Here is a 12,946-nt window from a genome sequence, read left to right on the forward strand (position 1 = left end):
CAATTGCACAGCAGCTCGGTCCGCAGCTTTCATCCTCCCTTCAACTCGAAACTCGAACGAAGTCGCGTAATAATCCCCCTTTGCAATTTCCATCGGTCAGCTTTTCCGCTTCTGATCGTTTTGCTACTCCAACCGGACGAGTGTCCACGAGAGCGGGGATTAGATCCCATCCGGAAGATGGAGTACCGCCGTGTCCCACTTTTCCGGAGACTTCTCCCTTTCCCTGAAATGTCGCGGAATGATATTTTCCGTCTCGCGAAAGGGACACAGGGAATACACCGCGCGCCCTTCGCGGATGCATCCCCTGCTTCGTATCGCCAAGATTTCTTTGATGTCGCTCTCCCCCATCATGCGGTACATACGGTATCCGCCAAGTCGGGAATAAACGAGAATTGTCAGCGAAACAGGGTACAAGTTTCTCTCAAGTCTCTCGTACTCGATCGCGAAATGCACCATTAAAGATTTCCGTTTCGGGGGTCTCGCCGTCTGGGATCTCGTCTCGTCTCTCGCTTCTCGTCTGCGCGATGTTGCGCGCCGCAAGTTTTTGACAGACACTGCTTATCGGATAGTGTCGTGTTACATTACGCGCGCGTGCACCGGTACTTAGCGTGACGACTGGTTGGACCAAAACGTGGGGGCCGATTATATCCCGCGGATGTCAGTGCGCCATTCTTAAAACGCAATAATTAATTAGCAATCCGAGCACGTGCGGATTCGGTGTGCAGCGAAACTGCGCGCATTTGATATACACCGCGTCCCGGCAAGTTTCGAGGAACGTTATTATATCAGCGCGCGGATAATTATTCATGTTGATGTAACATCGCGGTGCAGCGTTCGTGTCTGCCGGTAGTTACCGTAATCCGCGCCCTTCCCCACCTCTTCTTGCTCTCGAGAGGAGAAAGCGCGCAGATTGAAAATCCGAAACGTGTCCTCTTTATTATCAGCGGGACGTGGAGGAGGCAAGGGTTCAAGGACGAGGGGGATGTGATCCGTCTCGAGGGGTTGAACGGGGCACGCTCGATAAACGTCGCGCCTTCTTATTTACCGCACGCTTCAGGCGACGTCTATTAACCGCGTTTGTGTGCTCGCATCGCGAAATAAATTAGATTTCGAGTGCCGGATAAACTGCCGTGGTACCGACGACGGAATTTATGGCCGCGAGCCTTAAAGGTGCCACGTTCTACATTATTAATGACCGGTTTGTGTTTAATGCGCGTCGGCCGCGCTCCTGCACGTACTCTTTATAGCGTGACCGTGTCGCGATCAAAGATGAAAATACTATTGCCTGACCATTGATCGGCTCTGGTCGGCTTTTGACGCGAGACCAGGATGTCACGCTCCGGCGTCGTGCAGATTTTTTTTGTTTTTCAATATGGATAATTTTCATCCCGCGGAAAGGAAATATTTTTCAAAGGAATTCCGTGTGTGCCGCGCGTTTGCAGGTTTTATTAAAAAATTTTTATAATATTTTAAACGAGCGAAACGCCACAGCGAATGATTGAAGTCCAGAGAAGTAAACTTGTAACTCTCTGCAAAACTGCATAATTTTTTATATTACTCCAAAAATATAAATCACTTAAATGATAGTGATTGTTGATCATACGCGAAAATATCGCCGCGAAATTCACTCAGAACACTGTGTTTTCGACTTGGAGATACCTGCTGCCCAGCCATCGATTTCGCCGTTGAGTGCAACGATTCGTCCGTGATGAAACGGCAGCTCAGACATCCTAATTAGAGCTGCGGGTCCTCAACCATGAACCAAACTCACGTGTGCCAGACTACAGATATCGGTACACCGACCGCGGCTGCGGAATTAAAATCCGCGGCGCACTAATTAACGTAGATCGGACGTAATTACCGATGACGAGGCCCGAGTATCATTCTTGGATGTTTCGTGTCTCGAGTGTTTCGCGAAAGAGAATAGCCAGGAGGGGAGAGGGGGTATCCGTATATGCATATCTCGATTTCACATTCATTTCACGTTACCTCGCGCTGTCTTGCACGATATGGACGAAAATTCTAAAAAACGCTCGACACCGAATAATTCCACGGGCCGAAACATTAAACTACTCGTGCGGGACCGGATGAAGACGTACTGTCGTACCAAGTACATTTGTCAAATTCTATTTGGTCTCCGCAAAGTCATTACTTTGTATCTCGTTCCTTGCGCGAAAGTACACGATGAAAATGCGACGACGTGATATCTGATAGAGTCGATAAAATAGAATGAAATACAATGCAGGAACTCGGTGGATCCACGTGGCGGCGGTGGAACACGGTAGAACGAAAGCTTGGCGTGTACCCTTCTATAAATATACGCGATGTTGAATATGAAAAGGGAGATAAAAGTGAAGGTACGCTGCTTCCTACTGTGAAAGTCAAATTGCAGAGGGATATTTTCCGGAACTCCCGAACTCCCGGTCTCTCGAATAGTCTGTTAGAATCTTGGAGCATCGGCGTATATAAAGCACATATCCTCGGTGAATTTCGCGCAAAGCGCGAGTCGCGTTAACTTCTCGTTTGAGTTGCACGCTTCGCGCGGCATACGTGCTGATTACTTTCATGGAGAAGTGCTCGGTACAGCATCATCATCCCAGCTGGTCCTATTAATCTAGATCCACAGCGGTGCAGCCGTGGTTTGCGCAACGCAGCGATAACGCGAAACGTCGGCTTTCCTGTTATCTATGGTGCCCGACGACCTTACGTTTCTATCACGATATTAATGGGATGTTGTTTCTGCCAGTAACGAGAAACCATGAGGCAGGAACGCCTCGGTAAGTAAATATAATTCCCGCTCATGAGACTCGACACATGCGGAGTTTCGTTTCGGATGATCGGCAGGCGAGATACGTCCCGGTGCCGCATGACTGATGCGTCAAGTTCGCCACATGCAGGTGCTGCACCTAGGTGTGCGCCTGGAGCATGTATCTGTTGCCGTAAAGCCCTACAGCTGTCGCTGTAAAATAGCGAAGGGCAAAATATGATGTGACAGGAACAAGACATAACGTGTTGAAAACGTAAAAATACATAGAAATCGACAAAATTAAAATTAGTAGTAATTTATAATAATTTTCTAGAGTAGATAAAAAATATAAGACAGAAATAAAATAATGCGCACAAATTAGCATTTAGTGGAAACAAAAGAGTATAAAAATATATAATTTTATATAAAAATTTACCGAGTCGTTGAATTACTGAATCATCCCACGATTATATAAATTTAATAAATACGAGAAAGTTTTAAATAAAAATTTAAAACTTTCTCGTATTTTAATTAATTAACACATTAAATGGTTCGTTTATTTCGTAATGCATCCGACGTTGCCGTGTGCTATCTAATGGAACCTCCGCGCGAAGTGGTTGGGAAAGGTTGAAATCGTTATTTGTAATATATAGAAGGGAGTTAGGGAGTAGTTCGTGTCGCCTATACTGGCACTTCCTGTAAATACGTTTAATCCTATTATCGGCTAACGATTGTGGACGGTCATAGTTGTCTTAACTTGTCTAATTATCGGTGTCCAACTTGTTGCTCGCAAACTGAGCAGAACAATAGTTGCTCAACAAGGTGCGGCTAGTTATCAAAGTTTACTAGGATCCCACCTTTGAGGGTCCAATTAGTCGGCAAGCTATGCAAATTTCAGGTACTTACCTTCCGTGGGTAGCTCTAAGTCCGATCATAACGAATTAGGAAACAACCGGACGTCTGCAAGTGTGCGTAATGTATGGCGACAATCTTAGCTGACGTGAGGTGTTGAATATTGCAGCTCGCGCATTGGAAATACATATTTGTTCTGAATTGCAAAAACGACGACGCTGCACAAATAGCATAATGAAACGATCTCGGCGACATGATGGCAAACTATGCAGCAGTATCGTAGCAATAAGGTAATATAATTCATTTTAAATAAATATAGAACGGAAATGGACGATATGTAATATTTACAAAAAGAAGTCGCAAATCACATCGCCGACAATTATCTGCCTGCCACTTGACTGCCGCTGTCGTAACTTACGTAACTTACGACCGCGATTCCCTACGATCGTCGCAAAGCGGTGTCGCCCGCGGCGGTCATCGTCTTCACAGAAGGCGATCCGCAATTATCGGATATTAGCTGCCTTCATTGGCAATCTGTAACGATCGGAACGCTTTCATTATACCGGGGAGAATGCGGTTATTTAGGGCGCGTACGCAGAGAGATCTGACTTACGAGCCGGCTCTAATATAGAAATAGACAAGACCGATCGCGATCGCTTCCTCGACGCAACGCCTTTCTCGCGCGCGTCTCGCGGGAGGAACGCTCCGGTTTTATCTCGCCTCGGGTGCAAAGCGATCTCTCGCTTCGCCCGCTTCTCAGCTATACATAGCGCCAATAGCGATATTCTCCCCTCACGTTGATTCATTAGCGTGGACAGTAATTAAGATTGTTATAGGCATGCGAGGGAAGCGCGAGAATCTCTCCCCGAGTGTGCCAAGTATAACCGATCGTCCGATTGCGGCTCGATAACGCAGCCAGGACCGGTTGCCGGTGGATGGTGACGTCGATCGCGATTTATGGTACGCTCGCTGGGATACGCTTGCGTTCGGCCGCGCGATAAATCTCGCTTAAGAAATACGGCGAGCGTGGGATTTCTCTCTCTCTCAGCTTCTCTCGATTATATTATTAAAAGTACGTGCGCCGATTCCGCGTGGAATCGAGATCGCAAAGTAACAAGACGAAGGTTCCTTCCGCACGATTTTATCGCTCGCAAATTCGCGACGTCGTTTTAATGCGCGTTACGATTGTTCGCGCACGTAAATGGGGAGTAAGATCGCGTACACGTGCAACGGGAGAACAGCATTCGTTAATAACGGTATCGTAAATTTTTTAATAGCGTTGCGAGACATTGTGGGCGGCATTTCTCGTGCGAAACGAGATGTTCAAAGATGTTCGCATAACGAGGCGAGCGATACTACAGGCATAACTGAATTCACGCGGTTGACCCGAGTCAGCCAGGTACCGTCGTGATTGCGCGCGGCGCGACCCTAAAAGTTAAATTAGATCGCACCCCCACGAGGCAGGAGGACAGAGAGGGATGAAGAATTTGCTCACGTGGACCGCGGAGTGGGTAAAGAAACTCTCGTCGAGTTATTACCGCCATAATCTGGCGCACTAAAAGTTCCCGCTGTCCCTTGGGCTACGAAATAAAGCTTCGGTATGAACACGTACACGCCGTAACGTTCGGAACGATTCTCGGAGGGTGCATTTACATACATCACTAAGTGTCTTCCCTCCTTTTTGTACTTTCTGCGAGGGGTCTTCCATGACGAGCGTTTGCGTGGTTCCGTTTCTTAAAATGCATTTTTTCAGCGAAGAAATTCAAGTAACGATGAGCGGTTTTCTGTTTCTTATAACACTATAAAAATCGCTCGTTAATGAAACGGAGATCGGACAGTCATGATTAATTAACATGTGGAATGATACTAAGAGCTTGGCTGTAATAATCATTTCCAGCTAACGCAGTGCAATACGACGATTTTAATCGCAGAGGCGATGAAAGAAATTTTTGCGGGGCGAACGTACATCTGTAATGCGATTCAGTTTGCAGGAGACCAGGGGAAAGGATTAACGATCGTCGGACTGACCGTACTTCCCGCGCGGGGTAGCTACATTTCCCGGAGTTTCCACAATTACGACGGGCAGGCAGACAGTTAAATGAGAGGATCTTTCCCCGAGCAAAACGGCAGATAACCAAAGCGCGAAGTTCGCGGGACAAGAGTTACTAGCAGCGGGGGTCGTCACCGGGGGTCGTTCGTCACTCCACGGAACTTCTTCCCGCTAATGGTCCCGCGTGGCAGCGTTAAAGGGCGCGGCTCGGCGTCGCTTACGAAACGACATCGTGACGCTCGTAACATCAGCGCGGTTTGCTAATCGAGCAAGAAACGCCTAATTACACAGCGGAAATTCTCCGCGATTCACTTTGCATAATAAACATGAAACCGATATATCGAAACATGTTTTTCTGCTTCATTTCGATTAATCTGCACGGTTAATGAAACGCATTAAGTGCATTGCGATTTAGAAGCAAACTACCTTTACGGTGTTGCAATAGGAAAGAGGCAAAGATTGTTGTGCTTTTCGATGCGACGATATAATTAACAAATTATACGTTAATTATTATTGAATACTTTTTCCTTTGTTTTATTTCTAATTGAAATCCTAGCAGACCGTGCGCGTCGCTCGAATGAAAAGATTAAACCGCACGTGTTACCTTAATTAAGCACTTACCGTTTGCTGGCCTCAGCGCAGCTGCTCTTCTGCTTCTCTCTCGGAGGGATAATCAGGCGGATTATGGATCCAGGAGGGTGATGTTGGATCGGGGTTGGATCGTCGCGGAATGAAATACGCAACAGTCACGAGACGACTCTCGTCTGGATCTTCCATTTTCGTTTATTTCTATTCACAGTCAATAAATTAACACTTATCGCTGGAAACCATACGAGAACTGATAAGACGATAAGAACGATGCGCGTGTGATTTTTTTCGTAACCATCTATATAAACCCCGCAATTAACCAATAAATACAAAATCAGCTTATAAAAAGGTCCGGCGATGCGCGTCGATTCACGCTCGCGATATCGCCGTTTCTCTCTAGAATCTGTGTGGTTTTCCTCTCTTTTCTCTCTTTTATTTTATTTACATTATATTATTATTATTATTATTATTCGTTAACCACGCGAGAAGAATGGACTAGACCGCTACGTGAAACGCTGAATTTCCTCCGCCAGCGCGAAAAACTCGGCGACCCTAAGAGCACCGCCGCCTCGCGGCATCTCGAGGGCAGTCGTGCAGGGCAAAATGTCAATAGGCCTCCTCTTTCCCTCTCCCTCTCTTTCTTTCTTTCTCTCTAGTTATCTTTTCCCTTCTCGTTTTCTCTCGTCACAACGACTCGCTCGTCTCCCTCGAAAAAGGTTTCGCTTAAATTATCTATTTCGATTACTGCGCCTTGGGTCTACGATTAGAATGGATTCATTTTACATCGAATGGCTGCGTAATTTCCCGAGCTAATAAAATCACTATCGTGTCTATTCGTAAACTCTCTCTCTCTCTCTTTCTCTCTCACCCTCTCTCGTAAATTCGTCACTAATTCAACGTCGCGTTGTCCCTCTGCCTCTCACGCACACGCACGCTCACGCATACTCGATTTTCGAAATCTGTCTCCCTGTCTCACCCTCATTCACTCTACCTCGATGTGCTTCGTTCCTTTTTTTCACAATGACCACGTGCACTCATCCCCTACACGTGTTAGTATTCTCGATGGATCGGATAAACAAGCAGACGTCACCGAAATCGGTACACCGTTTATTGGATACGTCCTCTCGATGGGACTCGGATCGTCGGATTGCCACGCATAACGCGATTTACAAAAAAAAGGGAGGGAGCTAATGGAGCCCACGCGCGACCGGCGAGATGCAACTCTCGGACGCGATCTCGCGAAGTCTCTCGCGACTTCGCTGTTGACTTCACGATTGCGTGGCGCCGACATCTGGACGATCGAGTCCTCCTCGATTGTCCCTCCACCAGTTTCGGTCTTCGCGGTGCGATTATTTAATAGCGCGACGGTATCGTTACGGAAGAAGCGCGCGTTCGATCCTACACACTACGTTGCGTAGATGACGGTGTAAAAAGTGCGTATGTAAGTCGCGTGCGAGACGCTTGTGCCTCTCGGTGGGCTCTCGTAGCTGCAACGATGCACTTTAGACTAAATTGAACACCAAAATCAAGGCATCTGCCTCTCCAAATTCTAAATGATTGCATGATCCACGGAAGAATATCGGTTCAGCTTGTGATTGCGCTCCAGCGTAATTCTATGATGATAAATGAATTCTGGAGATGACGCTCAGCGGTCGCTTCCTGATGCAGTTGTTTCCCAGCGCATCTTTGTTTTTTCGACCACGTGCATCGACTTTGGTGTTCAACGTAAACGAAGCACGACGTCGCGAAAGCTCTTCGACATCACCAACCGCTTCCGCGTGCCATCCGCCGGGTATCGTATCGATCGTTCGTTTGTTCGTTCATTCGTTCGGGGGCGGATGTGCGCGCTGCGTTTTCTTCCCCTTGCTTTTATTTTTTATTAATAGTAATGCGCTTCGTCGAGTCGTCCCGCTACGTCTCGCGCAAACAGCTAGAAGTTATTACTTATGATTTATTATTATCATTCCCGTCTTGGGCGCCCATCGCGGCTTCTCGCCCCGGTATCCCTGTACACTCCCCGTTTTCTGATTGCGCTCCCGCGTCTCGTAAATTTATCTATGACTTTACACTGTACAAAAGATGTACATAAGATCCAACGGTACGATATATATATGTATATGTATATGCAGACCGTAGTATGTATATATATAATCTAAGTCTTGAGTTTTGGCAAACGGGCGATAGATCGATACAAAACATCGTTAGGTCCTACCGCGTATATATCCCCTATGTACATACAAAATCTCTGTAACTTTCAACGTTTCCCTCCCGTGTGTGGCGTGGCCAGTGTGGTTAATATACACATGTACAGATTACCATCGTGGTCGAAGAACCGGCGAGTCGCATCGACTCGATGGGGGATTGTCGATCGTAATTTATATTGTAGTTAAGCAGGGTCCGAGTGACGGAGTGCGACCGCGTAAATTGGCGCCGTATCACGGGAGATCTGCCCGAGATCCTCGTGATCCGACTTCTGCCGTTCTGCGCGGAATTGCACGAGAGAACGTGGAAAACAAACGGGACTTACTTGCTCGCGCATAGTCGAACCGTGTGTTTCGAGTCAGTCGATTGAACGACGCGAGTAAGCTAAGCAAGTAAAAAACGCTCGTAAGGCATCCTGTGACACGATGATCCGTCCGCGCATCATCGGATATAAGATCGGGATCTCGTCGCGAGTACATTCAGAGGGTACTTTCTAAGCGGAGAAGCGTCGCACAGTGATGCCGAGGCGGAAAAAATTAATTTTCTAAAGTTTGAATTTTTTATTTAATTTCATCACAAAAATGATGTCTAAATATATTCAATATCAATACTGAATTATCTATTTAAAAAATTATTTTTATTTTGCAATAATAATAATAATAATTAGAAACTTAGTCGATTTTAATTGATAAATCATTATCTCTAAGTTAAAAAAATAATCATAACTATCTATTTAAATTAAAAATTACATAATTTTTTCCGGCAGTATGCATTTTGGCACCACTGTGCGTCGCGATCTTGAAGATCCCATGAAGATTCGCGACTGTCCCGACGATTCGCGCGTGTTCTACCACCAGTGACGAGATCGATCGCGAACGTACAAAAAGGACTGAAAAAGCGCGCGATAAAGATCGCCATCGAACGCGGGGACAAGGACTCGATAACGCTGGCAGTTTTCGACGAGATGTATACAGTATTCGCGGGGTGATTAATCGCGGGGAGTCGTTACCGGCGAAGATGAAAAGCGACTGATAACATCGAGCGCGAAATCAAAACTAACGGACGCATCTGCATTCGTTCTCCTCTCTTTCTCTCTCTTTTTTCTCTCTTCTATCTCTCGCTCTCGTTTATTGTACGCGACAGTATGCGGCGCCATAGCGTCGCTGACCGTCGTTCTTTTTCCTTCCTTCTACCTACTCGAGTAATCGATCGAATATTGCTACCGTATCACATAGTATTCGCTTATTACTAATTACACGGCTACGATTAGGCGCGACGTGAGCTCGTATCGCGACGCCGAGAGCGACGCCGAGAGCGACGTCGGTGTTACACGATGTCGATGGGACGACCCGGCAGTGAACTTGGTGACCGCGCAGCTCTGCTCCTCTCGCCGAATGCATTTCATCCCGAGCCGAACGCGGGGAGACTTCGACCGTTCTCTCCCGCGGGAGCTTTTGTTACAACTGCCGGAATTTCGCTCGTTTCGCACGATTCTTGCTACGGTTCTTCAAGCCGCGTCTCGGCTCCGCGTCCGAATATCCGAGAGACGCTGGATAACAAAATGTTCCCCCGACATTAATATCGGGAGATGTCAGAATTTCCGTCCGCGCGGCAAGCCCGTGACGAGAATCGTCAAGCAAAGAACGAGGTTCTCCTAGTACTTTGCGATCAGCAACAACAACAGAAAATTGAAATATTGCTTTGCGTATGGAAATCGAGACGCGTTTGAGCGTCTCCCGACACTCCATGATGGGCGGACACAGCGGTGACTGTCTCGACTATTTGCCTATATCTTTATCCTAATCTTGTGATCAAAGTCGGCCGTCAAACGGTAGAACGACTGTCCGGAGAAGACACCTCAGACGTCCACCAGGATCGGATCCGGAAGCTACAGGGGCAAAGTACCCGAGATGATCTTTCGATCCCAATGAACGTTGTTGAATTTCTCACGAACGAATCGGTCGATCGCAATTGCATAACATGCCGAATCCGCATTGAGGATTTGCACCCTTAACCCGGTTAATCGCGCGACTCCCCGATCTCCAATTTCCTTACTCTCGAGCTCAAACTCGTGCTGACCCACTGCTTTCCTCATTGATAGCCGCCGTCGTTGGTATTGGTAGCCTGACCCTTGCTGCCTTGCTGCGAGGTCGGTGAAGATCTAGTGAAGGTACCAAAGCTCTTGGTTGGCGAGTCGGACGCGGCGCTGGCAGAAGCGAGCACCTTGTCGCGGGGCGGTGGCGCCGAGCTGATGCTGGACGAGCTTACCCCGGAATCGCTCGATTTCTCACTCAGGCAACCACGCTGGCTCAACCCGGTGACATTGCCGGCGCCCTCTAGGCTGAGGTCACCGGCTGTGCCGCCCACCACGTATTTTACCATGCCGCCCAGCTTCTGGCCGGCCTCGCAAGCGTCCTCGATCACCACCGTCTCGCCGAAGTTACCACGCTTTGCGATGTAGCGCACGTTGCCGCCGCGCAACAATGGCGACTTCTCGAACTGACCCTCCTTCTGACTTGTCGTCACGCTCGTGATCGGTATGTTGGGGTGGAAATCGTCCTTCGGATCGGCGAGGCCACCCTCGGTGGCTGCGGTTCCGGATGCTGCGTTCTTCGCAGACGACGCCATCGCGCCATCCAGGTTGTTCTCGCGTGACAGCTTCGTCGACGTCGAGCTCGATTCGGGACTGATGGTTCGCCGACCGGTCGTGTTCTTGTGCGCATCGTAGCAGCCACTGTCCCGCGGGAATTGCCGCCGGTTGAAGGGAGAGCAGTGGCCGGACGTCTGGCCGGAGGTCAAGACCAGTCGGCTCACCTCATCGCCCTCTGAACTCGAGGCCAGGTCACCCTCGCTGCCCGCTGTAACGAACAGGAGGAAAAAGGGCGCGTGTATGTGAGAGAACTCAAGACCAATTCGATTCGCGTTCATGAACACAATCTTAAAACTTTTCTAAGAGTTGTGATGGTTTATCCTGAACACGGCATATCACTGCCACCATCTGTGCACGATGCGTTTCTAAGATGCCGTTGTTCGTAAAAATTCTTTGCTTTCGAAACCGAATAATAAAAAGATCTAACAAAAAGTTTATAATTCGTTATTTTTGTATTGTGCAATTTTTAAGTTAATGATTGCACCGTAATTAATTAAGCCATTGCGCGCGTGTTCTCAATTTTTTTATAATTTAAACAAAACGGTTTTATCCTAAGGCTCTAAGAAGCTATGACAGATTTTATATGCGCGCGACTCGTGTTAATTGCAACGTAACATACGCGGCAAGACAAATAGCGACGATGATGAAAAGGACTTAGGGGAAACGTGAATATACATATGTAGAATGCATATGTAGCGTTCGGTGTACTCACATTGAAGATCGTGTAGAAGCTGCACGGCTGTGAGTATCTTGGCACGATGCTCGGGCTGATGTATACGCAAATAGTCCAGATCCGTCGCCTCTAACTCCCTGAAGAGCTCCAGATCCTCGTATCCGTTCAGCACAAAAACTGGAATATGCTCCTGCGCGAGCGTAACATTCGTCTTTGAGAGACGCTACTTCCATCTTAAAGGAGCTTTGAATAGTTCACTCGCGCAACGAAAACGGGTCCCGTAGTTTATACGCTCGGAAGAAGCTTACGGAATTCCCTTTCCGACAATGCTTCTCGCGTTTCGATCGAGAGATGTTAAACTGAGCACTGCATTTTCATGGTGCCAAAATAAACGTGCATTCAAAATTATGAGGATCGGCGAGGAAACGAGATGATTTTAACAACGAGGAATCCGCTTTAAGCAAGCGAATTGACATCTTTAACATTTCATGATATCTTTCTCCACGTTTCTTGGATACTCCGTGCATCTTTTCTACAAAATACATTTCAGTAACGAAACGAACTCCCGACTCGAGGAAAATCTCGGTAAGTTCGTAACACGAAAGGACAGCATAATTATGACGGTGTTCGCTTCAAAGAATCGAGAGTACAGCGACGTTCTGAAACATTAAATTTGCGCGTTTCGGAGAGATCAACTTGACGATCTTGAGCATACAATCAACTGTTGAGAAAGCACTTTGGATTTCTGGCCGCCGCTGTAACTCATGCGAAGAAGCATTCAAGCTTCAATTAAGCGTATATCGCGAGACGCTGAAAAGGCGCACACGGACGGCGCTCATTAAACGATCGATCACAGTGGCTTAATTAAGTGGCACGGCTCCCCGAATCGGAAACGACGTTTCCGGTACAGCGACTCCTCGCCCTATCATCTCGTTCCGTCCCTTCTCGTCGCTTCCGTCCCTTCGACGGGGACAGGACGCGAGACGCTCGAACTGTCGGCGGTGAATCACGATAGAGCCTAATTTGTCATTAAATCGCGGGACGCGAAACTACCGAAGTGCTCCTCTCAACCGTAAATTCTATTTTTAATTTTAATTATATTTTTTTAATTAATTTTAATTTTATCTAGCAGTGAGTAGAAAGATAATAATTGATCACAAATTTGTCTTAATATCCAGCATAAAA

The 12,946-nt window shown here is 47.3% G+C and overlaps 1 protein-coding gene across 2 annotated transcripts in view; it reads right to left on the reverse strand.

Moving 5' to 3' along the window:
• Positions 1 to 9,199: 9,199 nt before the first annotated feature.
• The window catches only part of LOC105279368 (SAM and SH3 domain-containing protein 1), a 332,254-nt gene continuing 328,507 nt past the window's right edge, over positions 9,200 to 12,946 (reverse strand). For both annotated transcript variants that reach the window (XM_026972705.1, XM_026972703.1), the window contains 2 exons: positions 11,801 to 11,951; positions 9,200 to 11,296 (listed from right to left, as the gene is read on the reverse strand). In XM_026972705.1, the coding sequence (XP_026828506.1) occupies positions 10,530 to 11,296; positions 11,801 to 11,951 (918 nt within the window). In that variant the 3' untranslated portion in view covers positions 9,200 to 10,529. The remainder of the gene's footprint in view (positions 11,297 to 11,800; positions 11,952 to 12,946) is intronic.

Source organism: Ooceraea biroi, chromosome 1 (assembly GCF_003672135.1).
Source record: "Ooceraea biroi isolate clonal line C1 chromosome 1, Obir_v5.4, whole genome shotgun sequence".
Classification (NCBI taxonomy): Eukaryota; Metazoa; Arthropoda; class Insecta; order Hymenoptera; family Formicidae; genus Ooceraea; species Ooceraea biroi.